The 18,148-nt window shown below is 53.2% G+C and overlaps 1 protein-coding gene across 1 annotated transcript in view; it reads left to right on the forward strand.

Annotated features, from left to right (window-relative positions):
- Positions 1-7,137, forward strand: part of MYO18B (myosin XVIIIB) — a 113,650-nt gene extending 106,513 nt beyond the window's left edge. Inside the window, exon 42 of the mRNA XM_056859120.1 lies at positions 5,847-7,137. Coding sequence (XP_056715098.1) covers positions 5,847-7,137 — 1,291 coding nt within the window. The remainder of the gene's footprint in view (positions 1-5,846) is intronic.
- Positions 7,138-18,148: the final 11,011 nt, after the last annotated feature.

Consider the following 18,148-nt stretch of genomic DNA (forward strand, 5'->3'; position numbering starts at 1 on the left):
GAGGAGGAGTAGAGTTGGTTTTTATATGCCGACTTTCTCTACCACTTAAGGGAGACTCAAACCAGCTTACAATCACCTTCCTTTCCCCTCCCAACAACAGACACCCTGTGAGGTAGGTGGGGCTGAGAGAGCTCTAAGAGAGCTGTAACTTGCCCAAGGTCACCCAGCTGGCTTCATGTGTAGGAGCAGGGAAACAAATCCAATTCACCAGATTAGCCTCCACCGCTCACGTGGGGGAGTGGGTAATCAAACCCGGTTCTCCAGATCAGACTCCACTGCTCCAACCACCACTCTTAACCACTACATCACACTGGCTTTCTGGAGCAGGCCACAAGGGGGGAGATGTGGATGTCGCAGGTCAAAGCCTCAGACCCTGAAAGGTGGCTGCTCTGAGAGGGGATGAGTCACGAGGGAAGACAAAAGGCACCGTGTCAAAGCACCCCACTTCAAGCAGGATCAAGGTGCCTTGGATGTGTTCTCTGGGGATCAGGCAAGGAGAGAATCCTGCCTGTGGGATTCTCCAGACTGGGAGACTCTCCAATCCAGACTGGGGCCAGAAGGATGGCTGCATGCTGAGAATTATTTATTAAAAAATGGAAAACTGGAGAAGAAGAAAACAAGATGGAAGAAGGATAGATGAGGGCCTCTGGTGACGGTGAAGGCGGGCTGTGCTCAAAGGTCCCCGGCCTCCCAACATCTAAAGATTTTTGGTCACACTGAGAATGTGCTCCAACCCCTGCTTATATGGGCCAGCAATTTTTCAGGATCTGGAGTGCATTCATGTTCTGTTCAAATCCAGACTCCCCCCCCCCCCCGACATGTGCGCATGGCATGACCAGGAAATGCTGCTGTGCAGTCCACAGTGGGGAATAGTCAGCGCAAGCAGGGGAAACCTAATGGGACCCTGCCCTTCCCCACTGGCTCCAGTTCCCATGCTTGTGAGTGTTGTGAGTTGAAGTGGCTGCATATTCTGTTGTGCGCTGCATATTCTCTTGAGAGGGGACTGGGTGTCATGTGTGAAGGGTACATGAAGTTTCTAGCTGTGATTAGCTGTGCTTCTGTGTCACGGAGGGGCTGGCCATCCAAGCCAAAGGGTCTCTGGCTGCCCCAGCGGGGCTGCTCCGAGCACAAAGACTGAGAGGGAAGAGACACGGGGGGTGGGGGTGGGGGGTGGGTCACCGCACTTGTATTCCCAGCAATGTATTAAGAGTTTGAAAATGTTATAAAAAATACTGTTCGCACTTTGTTTGGCCCCTTTAGCTGTAAAGACATCTTCCAACCATTTATAAGCCGTGGTATCCAAAAACCCTTTTAAAGCGATGTTTTTTACAACATTTTCAAACTCTTAATACATTGCTGGGAATACAAAGTGCGGTAACCCCCAAAGAGGAAGCAGGGAGGCTGGTGGGGGGGTGAGGGAGTGGTCTGGCAAGCCAGGGGGAGGGGCAAAGGCCGAGGAAGGGGGAGTGAGAGCCGGCCGAGGGCAGAATGTCAGGCCTTCAGGCAGGAGAGGCTGGTTGGAGCTCAGTGCTGGCTGGATGCCAGCTGTTCTGGTGGGATTCCCAGAGACAGAATTACTGAAGATTTGCAGTTTATGCCAGAGCCCCCCCCCCCATGCCCCCCATATGGGCCAACCTTCCCCTATGGAGTCCCTGCACTCTCCTTTTTTCTCCAGCCGTGCCCTGTGCTTCAATTCAAGCACAGATATTATTGCATAAATGATTTCAACGAGCATAAGCATAATCACCCTAATTACTGTGTAATCTTCACTAATTACTGTTGTATGTCATTTGCTTTGGTGTAGATTGCACGCTACAAAATTCTATTTGTCTAAAGGACGCCTTCAGATTCTCCTATTGGATCTTAGCTGGCACTTTTTTTACTTGGGGGGTGAGACAAAGCCCAAATCTCTCCTTTGGTGGAGCGGCCAAGGGCAGCGTCTCACTGCTTGGTGGTGAACGGCCGGCAAACGATGCCGGTCAGCTGGGGTGAGTGGAAAGGAAATGGTCACTCGCCAGTTTCCAATAGATCACAGCTGTTGGTTCTCTAGATCTTGGCCCATCTGGTGCCTTCTAGTTGCCGAGATTCCAGCAAATACCTCTTGTAGTGATAGATTTGAGAGACGCTTCCTTATATAGAATCATAGTTGGAAGGTACCACCAGGGTCATCTAGTCCAACCCCCTGCACAATGCAGGAAATTCACAACGACCTCCCCACCACAGCCCCAGTGACCCCTACTCCATGCCCAGGAGATGGCTAAGGTGCCCTCCCTCTCATGATCTGCCTAAGGTCATAGAATCAGCATGGCTGACAGATGGCCATCTAGCCTCTGCTTAAAATCCCCCAGGGAAGGAGAGTTCACGACCTCCCAAGAAAGCCTGCTTCACTGAGGAAGCGCTCTGACTGTTAGAAAAATTCTTCCTAATGCTTAGACAGAAGCTCTTTTGATTTAATTTCAACCTGCTGGTTTTGGTCCGACCTTCTGGGGCAACAGAAAACAACTTGGCATCCTCCTCTATATGGTTATCATATCACCTCTCAATATGCTTGCCCTGAGATCACAGAACCTAATTCTGCTCTAGACAAGTGTACGAGAGGGACAGCCAGAGCTGCTCTTCATCTGAAATTTGCTGAAAGCCATTCCTCACCTGAAAATATTGCCCTGCTGGCCCAGAAAGCCCTGGGTCTGAGTCTGCCAAGCAGAGCTAAACTAGGTTAAGCTATTGTCAATTGAAGCCACCCTGGCCAGCCTCTGGGGCTGCTGCCTTTGAGAGAAAAGGAGACAGCATCTCTAACCCCAGTTAAGAATGAAGCCTGTTTTGGAAAAAAAATTAAATTGGGGAAAGGCAAAACAACAAAACAGTTGGGTGCTGATGCACTGTCACAAGCATTTCCTAATTGCTTGAGCTGATTTGTATCTCTGTCATCTTTAAAACAGCCCTGTAAAGTAGGTCAATATTATGATTTTTGTATGGCGGGGGGTGGGGGTGGGGAGAGGGGTACTTCTCCAGACCAAGTTGGATCTTGGCTCCTGAAGGCAGGTGTGCACGTGTGTATGGGTAGGGGAAAATCTGCACCTCAGCAGATGCACCCTGTTGACAAAGGAAGCGGGAAGCAGCAAAGGGAAGCCTCCAAGCAGCCGTGTCTGCAAAGGCAGGCAGCAAAGAGCTGGCTGGGCTCCACTGAAGGTATTCCAGCTGTTCTACCTTTCCTTGTAATGGGGGGGGCATGGGTGTGGGGAGAGGCGCAGGAGGCCTCCCTTTCTTGGCTGCCTTTCAGAGTCCCCTCAGTCACCCACAGATTCTGGGCTCTGCCGGCATCCTTGGTTCTCCCCAGGATGCTTTTTCAAATGGGAGCCGGCTGCTGCTGCAACGCATGGTCTCCTCATCCTGTGGGCTCCAAAGAGCCCGTGCTTGGCTCAACTGAAACTGTCAGTTTTGAAAAGATGGGTCATTGTGATTTGTGTGGGTTTTATTCTGGGAAGCTGCTGTTCTTTCTTCTCCCTGGCATCCAGTTAACACCAAACTCATCAGTGAGGCCACCGAGAGGAGCCCTCACTCTAAAATAGCCCTTCATGAGTGAGGGCAACTGAAGGAAGAGGCAACCTTTTCAGTGAGGGTGAACAAGAAGGGTCCTTCTCAGCACCGCTGCAATGCTCAGGAACGACAGTGAACACTTTCAGTGGAGCCCCACATCCTTTGGAGTACTGTGTGTGGATTTCCCCACAAGCTTGAAGCTCAGAGGAGCCCAAATTCCTGCCACCTCCTGGCACTGTTGGGTCCTTTGGCTGGGCCAGTGCCGGCTTGCTTCTTTCCTACCAGAAGGCTGGAAGTGCCTCTTTTCCTGCCCTTGCTCTGTAATGTCACTTTCATGCGTCTGGGCTTATTGGGGTGCCTGGCCATCTGTGCCAGGCGAGGAATCCCATCAGCGCCCCGAAGTGCCCAAAGAGCACTGCCCTGGGTAGCTTACTGCCTGGCCTCAGCCCCAGTCCAGGAGTCTCCACTTCTCGCTCCCAGGGCCGGCCGGCCTCCGCACAGGCTGCATCCCACTTTCTCCCTTGCCACGATCTTGCCAGGTGCGCGGCAGCCATTTGCAGAAGCGCTTCCCTCCCTGATGTGTGTTCCCAGCCCTTTCCCGTGCTGGATCTTCTCCACAGAGGCGAGGATACCTCAAGAGATCTTCAGGTGTAAATTTTGTTTCAGGTCAGCTGAGTCTGGTCTCAACGTGCCCAGCATTGTCTGCCAGATTACAGACTGGCATAATGTTGCTATGGAAACGACGTCCCTTCTCCCAAGCCAAAAGGGTTTATTATTGTCAAGGCTAAATCTTTAACAACTGTATTTTTCAAAGGAGGGAAAAAATGTCCCTGCCTTTGCATGCAAGTGTAATTGCACACTGGAGGCTTTGCTGTAGCCCTTCTTCCATTTGCAAGCTAAAAAGCGTGGGGGTAGGGGTGGGAGGAAGCTGTTTCAAGCCTGGCTGCTGTGGGGCAACATAGGCCTGGGGGGGGGTTTCCAAAGCCCCCAGTGGGGCCCCACCTTCCCTCCTCTGCCAAGACAGAAGGCCCCATTGGGTCTTGGCCCTCCAGCTGTGGTCAGCGAGAGGCTTTCCGCTGGCTGGGATCTGAAGCCAGCAGGGGCTGCTGGGCCGGCCACTCCAGCTCTGCCCGCTGACCCAAAGGCAGGTGGGGGTCCCAGGGTCCTTTGGAGGCCCCCTCCCCTTCTACCCCTCCTGAACGTGAGGCAAGACGGGAGCAGAGCATGTGGCTGGAGCATTGGCTGCTGCTCATGATCAAAAGGCCTTTGCCTGCGTGTGACTTCCATGGGTGGGAGCGGGGGCTTGAGAGAAAGGCCCTGGCCCAGCTGCAGCCCAGAGCCCCGAATGTGATGGGGAGCCCTCGCCAGCAGTGGGAAGGGCAGTTCTCCACTGGTATTGCTGCACCTGCCCAGAGGCGGCTGCCACCATGGCAATGTCTGTGCCACTTGCACACTCGGGGTCCAGGGGCTGGCTTGTGCACTCCCAGCCATGCTTCGAGCTTGCTGGCATGGAGCGACCTCAGAGGTTAGGGAGAGTTCCTCCTCTCCTCAAGGGAGCCAGCATGGTATAGTGGTTAAGAGCGGTGGTTTGGAGCCGTGGACTCTAATCTGGAGAACCGGGTTTGGTTCCCCACTTCTCCTCCACATGAGCGGCGGAGGCTAATCTGGTGAACTGTATTTGTTTCCCTGCTCCTACACATTAAGCCAGCTGGGTGACCTTGGGCTAGTCACAGCTCTCTGAGCCCCACCTCCCTCACTGGGTGTCTGTTATGGGGAAGGGAAGGGAAGGGGATTGTAAGCCGGTTTGATTCTTCCTTAAGCGGTAGAGAAAGTTGGCATATAAAAACCAGCTCTTCTTCTCTGCTGCCTTGGTGGCCGCTTGCCTCTTCATTGCATTTCCCTTGCTTGGCTTCTGGCAAAGTTGTGTCGACCCAGGGGTGTCGGATGTTTAGAAAGTGTATGCGTATCGCTCAAGGCGGGTTAGGTAAAAAGGCAATAAAACACTCAACCGTAATAAAACAGGTAAATCAATCAATCGTGCCAGCAGCAGCATCAATTTTACTGTGTTCCTGGAACTGCAGCTCGGATTTCAAGCTATTCTAATTCATTCAGCCATTTTATTATTGCTTTAATTATGTTCAGAAATTACATCCCTCCACACCGAGTGAACGAGCTGCAGACACCAAAAGATGTTTCTAATTTAATACTGAAATTAAATATTTATACTTCACGTGACAATGGTGGGGGAATGCTCTTTTGCACACATCCTGTGCTCTGTCACAGTGTTGTCTTTTTACCTTTTGTCCTAGGATAAACAAGGACCACGGCCAGAGCCCCCCAGCGGTGCCCACTTTAAGTGTTAAAAGGCAGGAATGTGGAAGAAATGCAGGGGAGGAAGATTTGGGCAGCGTCCCCTGCCCTTCTCTTGGTGCTCAGAGATGGGAATATGGGAGGCTGCTTTCCAGAGAGGAGTCTGACATGCCCAAAAAATTAGGCTCTGTGTCTCCATCTGTGATGAGAAAGAGGCCATCTCCAGCGGCATCCGCAGAAGGGAAACTGCCAAGTCCCGTGTCCCCATCTGTGATCAGAAGGGTGTCTCCTTCAGCTGATGGCAAATTGTCACGCTCTTCATCTGCACTTTCTGAATACGTTGAAGAACTGCGGAGACAGAGACTGAAAGACAAAGAACCAGGGGCCTTAGCACTGGACGAGGCTCCGTCTTTGCCCATTTACCAAACGACGGGGGCCTCCTCCCTTAGAAGATGTAGGACTTTGCAGGAGGAGAGGGATTACCCAGTAAAACCAGACAAACTTGGGGAAAGTGGGGGAGCTGGTTTGACTCGGTCCTCCAGTTTGCGAAGCATCTCCTCCGAGGGCACAGCACGGCCAACCCCCTCACCCATTCTGAAGAGGGTCTCCAAGTTTGGGTCCTATGACTCCCTCGTTCAGAACATAGACGAGGCGTGCCCAGAACTCAGCTCCCCACCCTTGGGAGGAGACGCTTCCAGTACATCAAGGCATAAGCCCTGGAGGAGCTGCCTGGCAGCCTCCTTAGAAGGAACGATGGATACGGACCTGGGCAGGGATCCGCTGGTGTTTCAGAGCAAGAGATTTGGGGATGCCCCAAGCAAAGGAAGGGAGAGTGACCCGCTCTTGTGGGAGATACCCACTTTAAGCTATGAAAGGAAGGCAAGCGCTGAATTCGATGACATCCTCCCAGCCATCCGGAAAGCCCAGTCAACGAGCAGCTTGTCCCGAGGCCCCAAGGAAAGGAAGGAAGGTCATAGGCCCATGAGTGTCCATTTTGAAGACCAGATCCCCACCGACCGCGCTCTCTTCTCTGGGACACCCTCATCGCCAAGTCCAAGGCCCAAAGAGGACCCTGGAAACCTCTCTGATTCCTCTTCGTCTTCTGGCTCTGTTGTGTCTTTCAAAAGTGCCGACAGCATCAAGAGTCGGCCAAGAATTCCGAGGCTGGAAGGGGAAGGATGTGTTGAGAAAGCCAACGCCACCAGTGCCAAAGACGGCGGGCGGTCCGAGGCGGATGGGAAGGATGACGACGTGAACAGTATCATGATGAAATACCTAGGAAAAGAGTAAGGTGAGTTGCTGGTGCCTGGACTGCACATGAATGGGCTCGGGAGATCAGGCGCTGTTGTCACCAGGTGATGGAATTGGTATAACGAGATTGTGAAGGCTGACCTCCTGAAAGGCGTGGCGGCTTGTTCCTGGCATCACGCCTGCAGACGCGATGCCTCTGTGGATCCTTTCCCCAACCCTAATTTCTCATCCCCACTCTAACTGCAAAGCCATAGCTGGGCAGCTGCTGGAGGCCACTGAAGGCAGCCCCAGGGAACTTGATGCTGAGCCTTTGGCATCCTTAGGGCACGGCCTCTGCCTTTGTGGCCCTTTGTGGCCCTTAAATATAGAATCATAGAGTTGGAAGGGACCACCAGGGCCATCAAGTTCAACCCCCTGCACAATGCAGGAAATTCACAACTACCTCCCCACTCCACACCCCTAATGACCAGAGGATGGCCAAGATGCCCTCCCTCATCATCTGCCTAAGGTCACAGAATCAGCATTGCTGACAGATGGCCATCTAACCTCTGCTTAAAAACCTCCAGGGAAGGAGAGCCCACCACCTCCCGAGGAAGCCTGTTCCACTGAGAAACTGCTCTAACTGTCAGAAAATTCTTCCTAATGTCTAGTCAGAAACTCTTTTGATTTAATTTCAACCCGTTGGTTCTGGTCCGACCTTCTTGAGCAACAGAAAACAGAAAATATAACAGCCCCCGGCCACTCCAGGTGAAGTTCAGTTCCTGGATGGTCTGGGCCAGAGTGTCCCAAACAGTTGGAGGCCCTGAGGGCTTGCAGCGGAGGAGAGGGCATCTGCTGGAGCCGTGAAAACGGAGCCCTCCCTCCCCTCCTCCTCCTCCTCCACCACCTGATTTTTAGAAGGGACCCTGGTTGCCCCCTTAGGCTGGTTTCTCATTCCATGTGCGGATAGTCGAGCGCTGTCATTTAAAATTGTTTTAATTTTTTAATTTTTTAAAAATTCTGAAATTAATATTTAATCAGGATTGTGTTTTTGTATATTATCACGTATTGTTTTATTTGATATGAACTGCTCTGAACCCGGCCTTGGCCGGGGATAGAGGGTGGTCTACAAGTCTAAAGAGAAGTAACTAACTAAACCTAGCAGCGGGATAGCAGAGTCCCAAACCCAGGTGGGCACCAAAAGTCTTTGTGTTGCCCCCGTGGCAGCATGTCCTTGTTGTGGGGTTGGTGGCAGTGCATGCGTGGGGGGGGGGCCTGCTCTGGGCTCAGGGGAGGGGCAGCTTCCTTCCCACAGGGCTGTTGCATACTTCAAAGTCAGCCAGGAGCTGCTCTTCATGGTGCCCTACCTGTCCGCCTCGGGCAGGTAGAGAGGAGGCGGCAGAACTTCCTTCTCCTGGAGATGCACCAAAAGTCAAACTTGAGCATTTCTAAGCTGCATTGCAAGACCATGGCTTGTGTTTTAATGTTCGTTTTAGCCTTTGTATTTCCCTGTCTCCGGGGTCCTGGTGCAACTATTTAAAGAGGTATTTTTATCTTGATGCTCCTGGGTGTCTGTACAAAGAAGCCCCCCCACCCCCCCGCTTCTGCCTCTGCTAGACTTGCATCAGCTCCAAAGTCCTCAGTAACTTGGCCACGTCGGCACTTAGGATTTAGTACCCTGAGCCAGCTTTGACTCCCTAAGGAGCCCCCACCGCTGCAGTTAAGTGCTTAAACCAAATTAAGAAGCGTTAGATGACGAAGCTGCTTTGGGACTGAACAAGTCTGCGGAAGCCAACTCAGCGGCCTTGGATGTGTTAATAAAACATTTAGTTGTGAGACTTACCGTCTGTGTGCCGTGGCTGAGGGGCTTTGTTTAAATCAGTTATGGGGAGCTGTAATTTGGGGCAAGGGGCAGAGCGACTGGGTGGCCTTCTCAGCCTGGAGAGCTGTTTTCCACGGCCCCGTGCTCAGGCCCAGAAACACAGGAAGGCAGATTCAAGAATCCAGAACCACCCAACCCAGGCAGGTGCTTTGCACGGGCAGAAAATGCAGCCTGCCCCCTCTGGTGTGCCCTCTGTCTTGTCCATACATCTTTGGGAGGCCAAGATCTGGGAGTAGGGTTGCCAACCTCCAGGTACCAGCTGGAGATCTCCTGCTATTTCAACTGATCTCCAGCCAATTCAGTAAATGTTGCATCGATCCCTGGTTGGGGTGACATTTTGAGGGGCTCTGAGCTGGTGGCCCCCACTGATTCACCCCGCATGGTGAGCCGGGCTGGGGCCGATGGGAGGGAGGGGGAAGTGGCCAGACCAAAGTCCAGGCAGGGAGTCTGGACTTCAAAGGCAAAGGGCTAGGAGGGGGAGGGGGCTCCTGCCCCAAATCAAAGGGTGTCCCTCTCCCTGGGACGGAAGCCGAGAGGCCTCTGAAGAAAGTCCTCGTCGATATTTCCAGGCTCTCCATTTCTTTCTTTCTTTTGATCCTTCAGGAGCCAAAACGTCAACAGAAGCAGCATCCAAGATGGATCTGTTTGGACCGCTCTCCTCCACAGGCAGGGCTTTCTCTTCTCCTTTCCCCGGCTGTGTCTCCGACCCAAAGCTGCAAAGATGTTTGACAGACAGAGCATTTTGGGAGTTCTCTGTGACTCATACGAAATAAAACATTTGCTTATTGGAGATGGGCCTTCTCTCCCCCACCCCCGCCTTCTTTCCGTCATGGTACAACAGATCAGGCTAAATGGCTTTGTGGGGCTGCCTGCTGGGCTCTGAGAATTATCCGAGAGTCTCTCTTTGTTAACCCTGCATGACCCACCAGGTGCTGCTGAGTGCTGGATGGAGCCCAAAAGATACACCCAGTCACTATCCAGCAGGCTTGAATCTACACCAGAGAGGGAAGGCAAGAGCACAGAGCGATGGGGTGGGGGTGAGGGTGGGGGCAGGCAGGTGTTAGTGAGGAAGTTCCTGCAGGTGTGGGCCCTGGCAGGGCCGACTGGGTGGCAGGCCATTCTGCTTGGAACAGCTGCAGAGAATGGTGCTGTCTCTCTTACGCGGCTGCATTTCTTTCTCCCCATGGATGCGTGTGCTCACGCACACACACACATCTGACTTGGTCACCAGATCGATCCATCCTCTCAAAGCATCAGAGAATCCCGGTTCTCTTTCTTGCAGCTTTGTTATCTCATAGAACAGGGATCCCCAACATGGTGCCCGCAGGTGCTACGGCCCTCGCCAACACCCTTCTTGGGGCCAGCCAAGTATGGGTGGGGCCAGTGGGGCTTTGGCCCAACAGGGCTTCTGATTGGCCACTGGAGATTTGATTGGCTGTACTGATTTTTTAAAAACATTGCTTTGGCAGCAGGTTCCACCACAGCACAAGGGCCTTCACTGTGTGGCGGAAGGTCAACTGGGGTAAACATTCTGTGGCTGGCTCCGCCTCCTGCAGCAGCCATTTTGTGGCCGCCATTTTGTAGCTGCACCCACCACTCGGAATTCCAAAGGTGTCTGCAAGCTCATGTCTGCTCAGAGGACATGTTTTCCACTTGCCCTGGTGTTGTGAACCCCGATGCGGGCACAACACTGGGCCTGTTACCTAAGGATAATCTTCCTTCCCATATGGATTCTCTGGTTATGTGAGAGATCCCCTCTCTCTGAGTTTACTTCTCCAAATCAAATGTTCAGACGTTGATAAAGAAACAAAGGATTTATTGAAGACATCAGGAGATGAGACAGGCACAGGTAGAAAGCTGCAAGTGAGGGGCTATTCGGGTTTACAGAATATATTGACTCCAGGGCACCGGGGCACTGGGGTTCACACTTATTGTTATGGGAAGTTACAAGCTTGGCATAATACAAAACATCAGACGAGTCCCAGGAAGTCTGGTGAAGCTATCACACTTCCAAGGCCGCATCGGCCTGAGGGAGTACTGACAGGAAGAACAGCGGGGGGGAAGATACTAGGGGCAATCAGGCCTGGCGCCTGAGACCAGAAGGTGTGAACTGCTTTTACGAGTTCACTGATAACAAAGCAAAAGCAGGTGATGGAAAGCAGAGACACATAGACAGAGACCCTCACATTCTGCCCCCCTTAAGGCCCCCCTCCAGGGTTCCCGAGAGGGCGAGGCTTATCGGGATAAGCGAGGTGGAATTCTCGGATCAAGCGAGGGGCCGCCATGTGGGGTGCGGCCACCCACTCGTCGTGAGCGGACCCAAGGTTTTTCCACCGAACAAAGTAAAACAGTTTCCCTTTTTTCCATTTGGAATCTAAAACCTTGGATATTTCCAAATGGGTATCTCCCCCTACCACGGTAGGAATCTCGTGTGCGGGAGGGGGGTGGAACTGGGGAGCTGGCACATAAGGTTTGAGGAGGCTTATATGAAAGACTGGATGGACCCCCTTGAGGGTCTTTGGGAGTTCCAGTTCCACGGTAACCTCATTGATTACTCTGGTAATGGGGAAAGGTCCCACATAACGGTCGCTCAATTTTTTGCAGGGACGCAGAGAGCGGAGGTTTTTAGTGGACAGATAGACTTGCTCTCCCACCTTAAGTTCCCATCCCAGAGACCGGTGTTTGTCTGCCTGTTCCTTGTACTTGCTTTTTGCCTTCTCAAGATTCTTGAGCAGCCATGGCCAGGTAGATTTGACTACCTGAATCCACTCCTGAAGATCAGGGGTGGACTGGAGCTCTGGTGTGACGGGAGCGGAACCGAAAGGACCGAATTCCGTCCCGTATATTACTTGGAAGGGACTAAAGCCGGTAGAGGAATGAGGCGCATTGTTGTACGCATATTCGGCAAATGGCAGCAGGTCGACCCAGTCGTCCTGGTGGAAATTTACATAGCAGCGCAAATAACATTCTACCACCGCGTTTACTCGTTCCGTTTGACCATCCGTCTGGGGGTGATAGGCGGAAGAAAGGCCCTGTTCCTCCACCCCCATTAGCTTCAGGAAGGCTCGCCAAAATTTGGCAACAAACTGGACCCCCCGGTCGGAGAGGACCTTCCTCGGGATCGAGTGTAGCCTGAGGACGTGTGTGACGAACAGTTTAGCCAAGCCCTGGGCTGAAGGAAGACCTGCACATGGAACGAAATGGACCTGTTTGGAAAAGAGGTCCGTGATTACCCAGAGAACCGTCTTTCCCCGACTTGGAGGTAGGTCGGTGATAAAATCCATGGCGATGACTTCCCAGGGTCGGGAGGGGTTCTCAAGCGGTTTGAGGAGCCCTGGGGGTTTTCCCATCCGTCTTTTGGCTGTGGCGCAAGTGGGGCAGCTGCGCACGTACAGCTCTACATCGGATCTCATACCGGGCCACCAAAACTGCCTCCGTACCAGGTGAAGAGTTTTTATGAAACCAAAATGACCCGCCAACCTGGCACCATGTACAAGTCCCAACACCTCTTTACGAAGGGAGGATGGGACATATAGTTTTCCCCCTTGCACCCACCAGGTGTTGGTTCGTTCCAAGCCCGTGGGGAGGAGATGGTGCTCCTCCTCCTGTAAGGAGGCGTCCCGGAGTCACTGTTGGAAGGCTTCCGGGATACCTTTGAGCGTAGGGGGGGTGTCAGGTTGTTGGGCTTGGGACCGGGTAGTGACGGCTAAGCTAGGAACCTCCCCTCGCTGCTCGGGAGTGAACAGGGAGTCGACAGGGCGATCGAAATCGTTGCGATACTGGGGAAGTCGTGACAAAGCGTCAGCTAGGGCATTCTCTTTGCCAGGGACATGCTTGAGGGTGAACCGGAATTTTGCGAAGAATTGGGCCCACCGAATTTGTTTGGCGTTGAGCTTTCTAGCTCCCTTGAGAGCCTCGAGATTCTTGTGATCGGTACACACTTCAAACGGCAGTTCGGCACCTTCTAAAAAGTGCCTCCATATGGTGAGGGCATGTTTGACCTCCGCCGCCTCCTTCTCCCAAATAGCCCAGTTGATTTCGGACTGGGAAAACTTCTTGGAGAAGTAGGCGCAAGGTCTCAACCGCCCCCCTTCATCCCTCTGCAATAGGGCCCCGCCCATGGCCACATCCGAGGCATCCACTTGAACCACAAAAGGCTTGGTGCAATCCGGGTGGGCCAAAACGGGTTCGGATGAAAAAAGCAGCTTTAAACGTTCAAAAGCTTGCTGGCACTGGGGGGACCATTGCAAACGGGCTGAGGGAAGCGCGGCGCTAGCCCCCTTGTCCTTGGTACGCAACAGGGCAGTGAGGGGAAGCGCAACTTGGGCAAAGTTGGGAATGAAGTTGCGGTAAAAGTTAGCGAATCCCAAAAACTGCTGAAGTTGGCGGCGGGTAGTGGGGGGTTCCCAATCCCACACCGCCTGGACCTTTGCGGGGTCCATTTCTAACCCTTGGTGGGAAATCACGTACCCAAGAAATGTAATGGAAGGTTGGTGGAACTCACATTTGGACACCTTAGCATATAGTTTGTGCTCCCGCAGCCGCTGGAGCACTTCTCGCACTAGGCGTACATGTTCTTCCATGGTTTCAGAGTAAATAAGGATGTCATCGAGAAATACCACCACCCCCCGAAACAGCAAATCATGCAAAACCTCATTAATTAATTGCATAAACACACTGGGAGCCTCCGAAAGGCATGACTAGGTATTCAAACATTCCAAAACAGCTGGAAAAGGCTGTTTTGGGTTCGTCTCCTTCTTTAATGCGAATGCGGTGGTATGCTTCCACTAAGTCCAGTTTGGTGAAGATTCGGCCCTCCTTTAATTGTGCTAGAATGTCGGGAATAAGAGGGAGAGGGTAAGCGTTAGACTGGGTGACGGCGTTTAGCCTACGAAAGTCAATGCACAGTCTTAAATCTCCCGTCTTTTTCTTCACAAAGAAGGCTGGGGCCGAATAAGGAGCCTTGGAAGGGCGTATGAAACCCCTCGCCAAGTTGGCATCTAGATAGTCCCGTAACACCGCCTTTTCACTAGGGCTCATGGGGTACACCTTCCCTTTAGACAGTTTGCCTTCCCCCACAATTTCGATGGCGCAGTCCGTCTCTCTGTGGGGGGGTAGTTCGTCACATTCCCTAACATCAAAGACGTCCGCAAACTGCGAGTATTCAGTGGGCAGTTGAGGAGGAACGGTGGCTGGGGGGGGAGACCCTACCACAGCGGCGGCCGGAGACCGGACAACCCGTTCCTTGTCATGTAATCTACAGGGGTTTTCGGGAAACGAGAGCACCCGTTCAACCCAGTCGATGGACGGGTTGTGTCCCCGTAGCCAGTTCATCCCTAATACCACCGGGGTTACTATAGGGGCGATGGTAAAATACAAGCGTTCCCAATGTTCCCCCACGGACATAATCACGGCTGCAGTTCTGTGGGTCACCGGGCCCCGTTTAAAATCACTCCCGTCCATTTGGGAAAAGCGGAGGGGTCCCGGAAGCCGCTTGCGCCGGACTCCCAGTTTCTTGGCTGTGTCCTCACTAATCATGGTGCGGGCACACCCCGAGTCAACCAAAGCGGGGAATTCTAAACTGGGACCCCCTTTTGGTAGGGAAAGGTGAACACGCACATATACATTGTCCTCTTGGGCGCTTACCATCGGTGGAGCTCCTTGCACAACAACAGGGGCGGTCTGCTGCGGAGCCCCCTCTACAGCAGACCGACGGCGTTTTTTGCCGGCTGTTCCCACTCTTCCTCCTCGCTGGAAGAGGGGGAAGGAGTGGTGGCGGTCGGGGACCCGTCCGAATCAAAAGTGGTACTTGTAATCCGGGACCCCGTCGGGCCAGTAGAAGTGGAGGCTCCGTCCTGGGGGCGCGCATGGAGAGCGGAGGGTGCGCCGGAACGTCGGCCCGGCGGTCCGCTCCTGCGGCGGGGCTGGTCCTCGGCAGTCGCCTTCTGTGGTTCAGTCGGGGCTTGGCGTGGGGGGTTGGGACGGCCCGAACGAGAGGGGCACTGTGACGCAAAGTGTCCCTTACCTCCGCAGGTCAGGCATACACCGGTCTCAAAACGCTTGCGGCGTTCAGCAGCCGAGGGACCCCCGCTGCCCCCCAGTCGGAAGTCTCGGCCCCGGTCGCTCCGGGGTCTCGGGTCTCGTCCAATGCGTTGTTTGGACAAGGTCAAAAGTTGTTTGCGATTCTCGATGTCGGCAGCGTGGCGAACCCAACCTTCCACATCCGGGGGGTTCCCTTGCATGAAGGCCCAATGTTGGAGGTCCGGGTTGAGGCCCTCCCTGAAACACTGTACCAAAGTGGCCTCACTCCAGTCCAGGATTCGGCTGGCCAGTGACTGGAACTCACTTGCATACTGCGCCACCGACTTGGTCCCTTGGCGCAGTTGCATCAGGGAGGCTTTAGCCCGCTCTCCCAGAGTCGGGTCCTCAAAGCGGTTTCGGAGTGCTACCATAAACTCGTCCAGGGTTCGCAGCACCGGCGAGCGGAGTTCATACTGCAACACCATCCAGGCGGCCGCCTCCCCTTGCAGTAAGGAAGCCACGTACTGCACCCGGGACTCCTCGGAGGTGAAGGTTCGGCCTTGTTCTCGCATAAAAATGTCCACTTGGACCATGACAAAAGTCAACTGGTCCCCTGAACCGTCATACGTGACTTTCAGGTCCCGACGGGACGGGAGGCTAGGAGGCGCGGGAGGGGCTGCCGGTGCTCCGTCCGGGAGATTGCCGGCGGGCGGTTGCACTTTCAGCGCGTCCAGGGCCGCTGCCATCTCACCCATCACACGCTGCATGGTTTCCATCTGCTCCTGCATAGCTTGGCGATCCTCCTGCCACTGCTTGCGTTCTTCCTCCATCAGGGCCTCCTTGCGTGCCGGGTCCCCTTCGAGTCCCGTGCTGGGGAAGGCCAACCGGCGATCCTTCGCCGCGGTTCGGGAGAGAGACCAACCCTTGGGGGAGTCCAGCCAATTGTTAAAAAGTCCTCGGGGACGTCCGTCCCGGCCTTGGTCGGGGATGGGATCCCTAGGCTTCTTTGGCTTGGCACCCTCCTCCTTGGGGTCCGGTTTCTCCGGCACCACCGGTTCATTCGGTGCGTCAGGGGTAGTAGGGGTGTTTTCCTCGTCGCCTTGCATTCTGTCCCAAAAGGTACAGCAGCAGTCCGAGAGGCAAGGACTTGCAGCTTAATGTGAGAGATCCCCTCTCTCTGAGTTTACTTCTCCAAATCAAATGTTCAGACGTTGATAAAGAAACAAAGGATTTATTGAAGACATCAGGAGATGAGACAGGCACAGGTAGAAAGCTGCAAGTGAGGGGCTATTCGGGTTTACAGAATATATTGACTCCAGGGCACCGGGGCACTGGGGTTCACACTTATTGTTATGGGAAGTTACAAGCTTGGCATAATACAAAACATCAGACGAGTCCCAGGAAGTCTGGTGAAGCTATCACACTTCCAAGGCCGCATCGGCCTGAGGGAGTACTGACAGGAAGAACAGCGGGGGGGGGGGGGAAGATACTAGGGGCAATCAGGCCTGGCGCCTGAGACCAGAAGGTGTGAACTGCTTTTACGAGTTCACTGATAACAAAGCAAAAGCAGGTGATGGAAAGCAGAGACACATAGACAGAGACCCTCACAGGTTAGTCCAAAGTTATGTAGAATCTTTATGCATTCAAGATTTAATTGCCCTTTTTCCATGGTTTTTCTGGGCTGTACGCTAAAGACCCTTTTTTCAGACCAGCTGTGTCCCTGCCCTCTTCAGTCAGGGGACTCCTTGGTACGTATCCTTTTGCACTGTCCTTACGTATACCAACTTAGGCTAAAATGGATTATACTATGTTTTAACTGTCCACATCTTCTCGAGCAACTCTGGAGCAAAAGGTTCAGTTCCTCTTGGAGGACTCTGACCCTCAGCGTACTTATTTGGTTGCTCGTTTTTTGGAGGCTGCAGAGAAGAGGCAAAGGGAGGTGTTTTTAGAGATGAGTCTTATTTAAGTTTTATGGTTATATTGTTCAAGACCTTGGTCTAAGAACAGGGGGAGAGAAAGAAAGAGAGAGAGAAAGAGAGAAAGAGAGAGAAGGGATGAAGAGGGAAATGTGCGCTCAGGATCTCACTCTTCCTTGGCTCCTTCGCCAACAGCGACCCTGGGCCAGGGTTCTCTTTTCTGCTCTTTGTCCCATGAGGTCCCACCACTACTTCCTCTCTGCAGCAGGGGAGAGGTGTTTCTTTGGGATGTGAGATGGAGATGCTGCCCAAAATGCCCAGCAAATGCAGCCAGTCAAAAGGGGACACTGACCTGCAAACTGGGACTGGCTTATGCAGCCCTGAGGTTGTTCATCTCACCTGTCATTGGCTTCATTCTGCAGCACTGATCGTATCCAAACTGTTGGGCTTTCGTAGCTGAGCCTTAAGCCTGCTGCCTGTCTGGGGGCTTTTCCACATGGGTTTCCCCCATCAGCTCTGTCCCCATACTGCTTCGGTTTATACCACATGCATTTTTTTACCTTTAATTTTCACTGCGTTTTGTTGTTGTTGTTTCTCCCGCAGGGTTTTCCCAGCTCTTTTAAGACCACTTTTACCCAGATTTTTTCTGGAAGCCAATTGTGAGTTAGCTTTTTCCTAGTGTGTGATGTTTCTATCAGTTTTCTTTGTCACAGGCAGCCAACCCCCCCACATCTCCCTGGGGCCTCTTTATTTGTGGAAACGGCGTCATGAATCTCCACTAACAATCAGGACATCCTCCTGTGTTCCCCAGGCCAGAGTGATCCCTCCCCACATCACTTATTTTGCCATGGCCAATTTTGCGTTCGTCCCCTTCACATTCTTGTGGATGGGTTTGTGCAAAGCTGAAAGCAAGCCAGCAAGAGAAGACTGGCCTGGGCACGAGTCTCCGTGTGCCGCCTTTGCCACTGCAGAGGCAAGCGCAGGGCCAGGCTTGGTGCCCAGATACCCTCTTCCGGTTGTCGAGCAACCCGCACAATGTCTTGTTTAAACTGCTGCTTCCCGGGCAAAACAGCTCTGCGTGCTGCAGAGGGCTAAACCCAGGCATCTGCCCACGGAGCCGCATCACACAGGTAGAAGCCCAGTTAAAATGTGATGCTGTGAGCCCGTGCAGAATCTCACCGATGAGTTCTACTCTCTCTTTTTTTTGCCTCAGATGATGTCACATTTACATCAGGGCCTGGTTTCTGAGATG

Source organism: Euleptes europaea, chromosome 13 (genome assembly GCF_029931775.1).
Source record: "Euleptes europaea isolate rEulEur1 chromosome 13, rEulEur1.hap1, whole genome shotgun sequence".
In the NCBI taxonomy this organism is placed as follows: domain Eukaryota; kingdom Metazoa; phylum Chordata; class Lepidosauria; order Squamata; family Sphaerodactylidae; genus Euleptes; species Euleptes europaea.